Source organism: Arachis ipaensis, chromosome B7 (assembly GCF_059453495.1).
Source record: "Arachis ipaensis isolate K30076 ecotype BB chromosome B7, ASM5945349v1, whole genome shotgun sequence".
NCBI lineage: Eukaryota > Viridiplantae > Streptophyta > Magnoliopsida > Fabales > Fabaceae > Arachis > Arachis ipaensis.
The window spans coordinates 27,065,728-27,075,119 of record NC_142442.1 but is presented as its reverse complement, the minus strand read 5'-3'; the positions used below and the strand labels follow the sequence as shown (position 1 = coordinate 27,075,119).

At 34.2% G+C, this 9,392-nt stretch overlaps 1 protein-coding gene across 1 annotated transcript; it reads right to left on the bottom strand.

Moving 5' to 3' along the window:
* Positions 1 to 7,256: 7,256 nt before the first annotated feature.
* Positions 7,257 to 7,937, bottom strand: LOC148550646 (uncharacterized). Its single transcript, XM_088494571.1, has one exon. It carries the CDS (start codon positions 7,935 to 7,937, stop codon positions 7,257 to 7,259), a length of 681 nt encoding a protein of 226 aa, XP_088350697.1.
* Between the last annotated feature and the right edge of the window lie 1,455 nt (positions 7,938 to 9,392).

Below are 9,392 nucleotides of genomic sequence, written 5' to 3'. Positions count from 1 at the left end.
AAAAATATAAATATGCATGTAATAATTTTTTATTTGTATTTATTATTAAAATGAGATTAAATAGCAAATCAAAGAGTGAGTACTCACAGAGTACTAAAATATATAAACTAAGACTAAATTTTTTTTTATCTTCATCCCTTCTAAAACTCATGAATGATAAAATAATTTATTTTTAGTAAAAAATTCACTAAAGCATACACTTTTTCTTTAAAAATTACTTCATTTTTTATCCATATAAATCATATGATTGCAAAAAATATATACTCCGTTTTCTTTCTCTCAATTTTTTTGTAACTTAATTTAGCATAAACAAACATTTTTTCTAATCAACGTAAATCGTTAGAGGAACACAGAAACCGCTAAATTAAGTTACAAAAAAATTGAGAGAAAGAAAACAGAGTATATATTTTTTGCAATCATATGATTTATATGGATAAAAAATGAAGTAATTTTTAAAGAAAAAGTGTATGCTTTGTGAATTTTTTACTAAAAATAAATTATATAATCATTCATGAGTTTTAGAAGGGATGAAGATAAAAAAAATTTAGTCTTAGTTTATATATTTTAGTACTCTGTGAGTACTCACTCTTTGATTTGCTATTTAATCTCATTTTAATAATAAATACAAATAAAAAAATTATTACATGCATATTTATATTTTTTAAATTATATTGTGAAATGATAAATTAAATTTTTTATTTATAATATTATTTAAATAGTATACACACATACACGTAAACCGCTACTGGCAGTAGCGGTTTACACTCACACACACGCACGTAAACCGCTGCTGGCAGCAGCGGTTTACACTCACACACATAAACCGCGGCTGGTTGTAGCGGTTTATGCACACCTGTAAACCACTACTGCCAGTAGCGGTTTACATAAAATAGTGAAACAATGCATTTACGTATTAAATTTGGAAACAATGTATTTGCATAATATTGAGGGTCAAACAATTTAGATGCATAAATTGCCCTTATTATAACCATGTCTAATCTATTTTATTTATATAAATCTTTTATCAAATTTTAATACATTATAACTTCTTATAAAGTATATATTTTATACATTCAAATTCTTTCACTTTTGCATATTATAACATTTCATGTGTCATAGTCAATTAATGAACTAATCCAAAAACAAGCTCGATTTTCAATCACTCCGACAATTAATTCGACAACCTTATCAAGCACACATGGCTATATTGCCTAAACAAGGACAAATTCAGCTTCAATTACTATCTAAAAACTATTTTTGAGCTATATATGCTTTACGAATAATTTTTTTATGCATTTTTTATTCTCTATGAGAGCATGACTAACCATTTCTTCTTTTTTTACTATATCAATTCTTCAAACCTACTATTCCTAGTAGTGTTGGGAATAAGACACCATTCCCCCTTGAGAAGACACCTTTGACAGAGAAATAAAATAGACACAATCACAACACAAGAATTTAACGTGGAAACTCTAATTACCGGAGAAAAAACCACGGCCGTTGTCAAATGACAACCAGAGAATATCACTATGTGAAAATTGTTACAACACATAGACTTCTTTCTCTCACCGGCACCCCAGTACACCCACACTCTCTCAAAGCAAATATCTAACTACACCTCACAACACTCTCTAATAAAGAGTACAGAGAAAAAGAAAAATCAGATACAAGCTTAAAGTGTTTTTGACTGGTGCAAAAACAAATGGAGAACTTAGCCTCATATTTATAGCCTAGGCCACCCACTCCATTTGCTATCCTGAGCAATGTGGGACTAATTCAACCAAATCCTAACAATCTCCACCTTGATTGAAATAGTCATACATCTTCAGCTTCTATTGTCAACACCGACAATTCTTTGTTGCCATTGTCTATACCGACAATCATAGTTCAGAGAACTATCATACTCCACCATGAAAGTATACTCACTTGGAATTAGACCACTCCAAGCATTTCACCTTGGTACAGATCGAAACCTTGCTGAAAATTCATGGTGCAACTTCCAAATTGGCTTTTCCTGGAAGTTCTTCAGCCATCGACCTAACTCCACCACACACCTTGCATCTCAACGCCAACCAATGCCCGTGTGCAATTGTGGACCCGATTGCCACAACTTATCCTTATCCATGGCAGTGCGGTAATACCATGAGGATACTTCTTGTCTTCTAGAGAACATCATCTTCTCTCATAGAGAGAGCAACCAGAGATCTTCTCCTTCAACGCCTTGTGCAAACCTGATTGTATCAACATATCCTTGACTTGTATTTGCCACAAGCCAAAATTGATTCTTCCATCAAATTTCTCTATTTCAATCTTCACAGCACTTGAATATCCTGACATTGTTGCAACCGTATACTGGAATAGTATAACTCAACCGTGTACTAGGAAGGGTCCCCAGGAAAGAGAGGTGGGTCACAATGGACACACTTAAATACCAAGTCTTTCCTTAGCCAGAACCTTTCCAAACTGCACTCTCACAGTGTCACACTGCCTTCCAGCAACAACAACAGCAACCAAAGATCAACCTCAAGCCACAGGACAAAATTCTTTTCTGATGTGGAAGGTCAGACTAGGCTGCAACCACAGAGCATACTAAGAATAAATCCCACCGAACCGAAGCTCTTGATACCACTTGTTGGGAATAAGACACCATTCCCCCTTGAGAAGACACCTTTGACAGAGAAATAAAATAGACACAATCACAACACAAGAATTTAACGTGGAAACTCCAATTACCGGAGAAAAAACCACGGCCGTTGTCAAATGACAACCAGAGAATATCACTATGTGAAAATTGTTACAACACATAGACTTCTTTCTCTCACCGGCACCCCAGTACACCCACACTCTCTCAAAGCAAATATCTAACTACACCTCACAACACTCTCTAATAAAGAGTACAGAGAAAAAGAAAAATCAGATACAAGCTTAAAGTGTTTTTGACTGGTGCAAAAACAAATGGAGAACTTAGCCTCATATTTATAGCCTAGGCCACCCACTCCATTTGCTATCCTGAGCAATGTGGGACTAATTCAACCAAATCCTAACAAGTAGAACTCCTATTTGAAAGGACTTGAAGCAAAAAGTCATTAAATATGATAACTTGTAACTATGATATCTCAATGTCTTTTCACTGAATTATTATTATTCCATTTATTTGTTATAACATTTGAAATTAAATGCAAAGAAAGCAAAGTGATGGATTCAAGCCAACTATTTACAATAACGTTTACATTTATTAACAATGAATCTTATTATGATAACTTTATGAATTTACATATAAAATTTTAGCACCGAATTCATAAATTCAAATTCTCCAATACAAAATGGCTCTAGCCATTATACTCAAAGAAATTCTTTTTCAAAATATTGACATATGAGTAATTGATTCATTTACTTTATTTTCATATTCTACAATTTATGTATATTTATTTTTAAATTCATATAATTTATGTCACAATATTTTTTATTAAACCAATACTGATCATAAATTAAAGATTTTAAGCAAAAAATAATTATCGGTCCTTTATTGTAAGTTGATAAAATATCTATCTCACAATTAACTCAGCACATAAAACTTATTATAGAGTTATTTATTTTTTATTTTTTATAAGTGCCAACATAAAAACTTAATTAAACTTTGAGAGTTCACCATATCATTATTCACTTATCTTTTAACTGAATTACAACTCATTTTATTTTCTAAGCTTAGTCTAGATCATATGGCTGGCAAGAAAAATTTGGAGACTGTGATATGTTATTTTAGGCTACGTTTGTTTCTAAGAATAGGACAAGACAAGATACTGAGAACAAAACATAAATGACACAGACATAGAATTTAGTGTTCTTATATTCTGTTTAGTGATAAAGTAGAACCAATTATGAAAATTTAATTTATTATCATTTTTTCATTCAAAAAAATTGAAAAGAAAAATATAATAATAAAAAATATAATTATAAAAAATTAACAAAAATAATAAAAAATAAAAAATAAATTGTATCATTTGTTAATGTCTCTGGTGTCCTTTCTGTAATGATGGACACAAAATACACTAATTCAGTGTCTTTGGACACAATATCTCTATCTATGTCTATCTCTCATCTGTCAAACATATGGGTGGCAATGGGTAGGGTAGGGTAAGGTTTGGATCCAATCCTAACTCTACCCGCGGGTTGAAATTTTTATATAAATTCAACCCTACCCTACCCGCGGGTTGGGATATTATCCGCTCTTAACTCGCGGGTACCCGACCCTATCCACGGGTTACAAAAAATATATAACATTATTATATAACTTGATGATAATTTAAAATAGAACTGATTTTTATGTAAAAAAAAAATATTAAATTATCAATTAATGATTTTCTTTTAGTGGTTAAGGATCTTTTGCATTTAGTGAGAGGTCTTGAATTCAACATCCACTTAAAACATATTTTTATATAACTATATAACATAAACATATATAGAGTGCGGGTTGGTCGGGTAGGGTTGAGGCTCAACCCGCACCCTACCTGACACGAACGATAACCCTACCCGTACCCTACCCTACCCCTGCGGATCGGGTTGACAACCCTGCCCGATCGGGTGGGGTCGAATTGGGTATCCGCAGGTAGGGTATATATTGTTACCCCTAGTCAAACACGATTTTATATCTTTGTGTCCCTACTGTTTCACTATCCTATTCTTGTAAACAAATGCAATCTTATAATTTAATCTTTATTGTACATTATGAGTCATATCTCAACTTTATTTTATCTTAATTATGAGTTTGTAAATTATAACCAACTAAATTAATAACTATCATTGCCTATTTAATGATCAGTCGTGTCATCAATGATATTCACCTAATGTCTACCTCTCAAAGTCTTAGATTCTAAATTAATTTTACTGTTCTAATATATTTCGGATTTTTTTTAAAATAAATACATAAATATTTTATTTACCAAAATATATAATTTGAATCATTTTTATCAAAATTCATCATATATTTTATTTCATTTACAGTGTAAATGAAATAAGATTGCATGTATTTCGTTTATACTGTAAATGAGATAGATAAGGCACAATACAATGTGGCCGTATCACGTTTGCGCACGTGGTGTGTAATGGTCTTATCTCATTTACAATGCAAATGAGATACGTACAATCTTATTTCATTTACATTATAAATGAGAGAATGTTAAATGCAACCTATATATACAATTCGTTTACGGCGTTCTTTGAATAGATTTTTCATTCATTTAATTTCTTCAACTTTCCTTCAACTTCTACCCTCTTCTAACCATATTACCGACTTACTCGGCGAGCATGGCGCGTGCAGATGCACATGATTCGGATATCAACCAATTGAACACGACATGACGGATATCAACTAATTGAACACGACATGACACATCGCGAGGCAGTCAACTTCGAAGTTAGTATTTTTTTTTTTTCTATTTATGTTAGAACATGTATATATATATATATACTTAGAGTACTTTTATAGAACTAGTATATAACACATGTTTGGTAGATAAATATATTGTTATGAAAGGTTGATATGGTATGATTTTAGGTATTAGTTAAATTAAATTCTTAAGTAAATGTTATTCATTTTTTTTATTTAAAGTAAGTTATTTGGTAGGTGTTAGGTGATTAAGCTATTAATTATTTAAATAAATATCTTTATTTAAGTTAATTTATTAATTAGATATTTATTAATTTAGTTATTAATTATTTAAGTCAATATTTTTATTTAAATTAATTCATTAAATACATGTTTATTAATTTAGTTATTAATTAATTAAGTAAATATTTTTATTTCAATTAATTTAGTAAATAAATATTTTTATTTATTTGTTAAATTTGTTTTTACTTATTTATTAATTTAGTTATTAATTAGCTAGATAATTTTTAATTTAGTTATTAATTATTTAAGTTAATATTTTTATTTAAATTAATTTATTAACTATATGTTTATTAATTTAGTTATTAAATAATTAAATAAATATTTCTACTTATTTGTTAAATTTGTTTCTACTTATCAGTTAAATTAATTTGTGATGTGAATGTTTATTGGAAGTGTTTTTTGTGTTAAATTTGATAGGTTATAGTTTTATAGATTCTTATTCAGTTTTTTATTTTTTATCAAAGGTCTCGCTAGCTTCTTCCCAAGCGAGTGAGTCACACACTTACCTCACTGGATGCCATTGTCCCTTACTTAAAAGAGGCTAGCTTTGGCGACACGGTGTCACTCAGAGACTTCGTATTTGACAACTCCCTGATTACGGCATTCGTGGAGCGGTGGCGTCCTGAAACCCACACTTTCCACCTGCCATGGGGTGAGTGCACCATCACCCTGCAAGACGTTACGTACCACCTCGAGTTACGTACGCATGAAGAGCCGATAGGTGGGTCCTTCTATGATTTTAACACATGGTACAGGACTGAGACCTGGGAGTTGGTGGAGCGGCTACTTGGTGCCAGACCTCCTGCAATTCAGCAGCAGGGTGCACAGAGAAAGGAGTCTTTCTTCCTCAAGCTGACACGACTTCAAGAGCGACTCCGACGGATGCCCGATACCGATGATCCAGGCACCCTCCGACGTACACGAGGTGTTACATACTTTTGATGATTAGGAGTTACCTGATGACTGACAAGTCAAACAATCAGGTCCATCTCTGGTGGCTGCCACTGCTTGATGACTTTCAGAAGTGTCGTTCTTTATCTTGGGGTTCCGCGATGCTTGCGTGGACATACCACTTCCTATGCTATGCAGCATATTGAGCCACCATAGCCATTGTAGGATACACTCCGCTGCTAGTCTCTTGGATATACCAGAGATTTTTTCAGTGGTGTCTACCCTGTGCGACTGGTTTATACGTATCTCACGACTGGTTTATGACGACATGGGAAATGGAATGACTGGAAAAGACCACAGTCACACGTACCTACCGTCAACCGAACACGGAACGAACCTTTCGACCAACCCTCGAAAGGCTCTAACTCTTCAACCACAAACACTGAAGCCCGTCTGTCGCAGTGAGTAACGCGCATCTTCAATATCCCCTCTTTGTTCTCTCAACAGCAGCTATCAGCCATTAAAAAAATTGATTCCCCGCCCCAAGTTGTGCATGTGCCTCCCTTCCCTTCCTAACGAACAACTGCTGTAGCCTCTCGTAGGTGCATCGCACAATGGCTGAAATTAGTAAATAGTGTGTACCCTTAAGTATTGCATTCATGCACTTGGAGAGGTTCATTATCATGTGCCCAAACCTTCAACCGTCACTGTAGTATTTTAGCCAAATCTTTTTGTTGAACCTACCAGCCCAATCTGCTATCTCTCGCAACAAACCTCTCAAGGCATTCATGTACCACTCGTACCCAGCCTGGTTTGGACTATAAGCAGCATTTATGAGATATCGCTTTCTCTCGGCAGACTTGAAATGAGACATGAAGTTTGCCGCCATGTGCATGACACAATAAGCATGAAATACTTTAGGGGACTGCCAACCACTGTCATCGGCTCTCAGTGCCGCCTTGGTAGCATGGAATCTATCAGAAATAATTAACAGACCATCTTGTGGAGTCACATGTAATCTCAGATTGGTAAGGAAGAAAGACCAATGCTCGGTGGTCTCAGACTCAACAATTGCAAATGCTACAGGAAGGATATTGCTGTTACCGTCCTGTGCCACTGCAATGAGCAAAACAACACCATATTTTCCATACAAATGCATGCCATCGACAGAGACGAACGGTTTACAATGCTTGAAAGTCTCCACACAAGTAGGGAAGGCCCAAAATACTTTATCAAACATGCTACAATCACGCTCCATAAGGTGACTATCATAGTATAGTACAGCCCTGAACTCACATATCGTTCTGGGACAACAACTCTGCAGTGCTTGCAGCAACCTCGGCACCTTATTGTATGACTCCTCCCAATAACCATACATCTACGTAATAGCCTTTTGCTTTGCCATCCAAACCTTTTTGTATGAGGGGTTTGAAGTGATAGCTTTGCCTAACTACACCTTGTAGAACATGGATGCTGACGGATGGACTGGATTGTATCAATGGCAGGATGACACTGTAGATGAGATTGTTGTCCAACTGTCGATGGTCCTGGGACATGGTGGGTGCTAAACACTTGTGCACTGCTCCAACCCTATGCACCTCCCTAACGAAATAACACATACATGGTTTTCAGAACAACTACTGTCGTTGCTATCCACAACATACTGTTCATCGGAATCCCACCATCAACGTCCATGTCTTCCACTGCATGTAGCAGTGGTGGTGCGAGAGGAGGGTCGTCTTGCACAAAATTCGACTACCCAGATCTACCACCACCAACATCACCTACCCCCGCAGAAAGCTCCATCACTTGTTTTGCCATGATTCTTCCATGGATATCAAACATGAGGCACACATGCTCGTCGCCATGGAGGCAAAACAGACAAAACTGAAAAACTCAATTTCCCATCTGTGCTAATACCCCATCCTCCCGATCTCTTTTCTCCCGCTACCACCAATGCTACCCAATATCAGACTTTTCAACTCCGATAAAGAACTTACTCACTGGGTGCGCAACGGAATGGGATTTTGGCACTCAAATTTATGCCAGTATCACTGTTTCTCTTATGGCAATTGGGATATACACTTACAACCACATATCCACTACTACTAGACATTTTGGCTTATTTTTCGAAAGAAAAACGGAGGAGAAGAAGAAGTGAAATGTTTGTAGAGAACAGAAAAGGCTGCACATCATTTTATAACTGCTGAAAATTTGTCGAAACGTATCTCGTTTACACTGTAAACGTTATATATATTCACGTATCTTGTTTACACTGTAAACCAAATATACACATCTACCCTCTTGGGTCTTATCTCATTTATAGCGTAAATAAGATATGTCTATTCTTATTTCATTTACATTGTAAACGAGATAAAAAATATGAAGAATTTTGGTAAAAATGCTACAAATGGTATATTTTAATAAATAAAATATTTTTTATTTAAAAAAATCCAATATACTTCTCATATTGATAATGACATAAGTATCAGAGTATTTTTTTACATGTACTCATCTAATTTTTTTCAAAAGGCTAAAATATATCTTGTCTTCAGACATGGAAAAATAAATAAGAAGAGGAAACTTAATCCTTTAATAAGAATGGAAATATACATCAGGTAAAAGTATCATGCACGCAATAACAAATCTAAAAATCAATGTCACTTACTTTATGAATACTTGCTTATCACTATGTCTTCTAGAAGCACCCCTATATATACTTATAGAAAATATGACAAATTATTTTTAATTTTGAACATAGTGATGTTTAGTTGTTTACCATTCCAACAGTATTTTTTTTTAAAGATAATAAATGAAACTTCTAATTTTATTA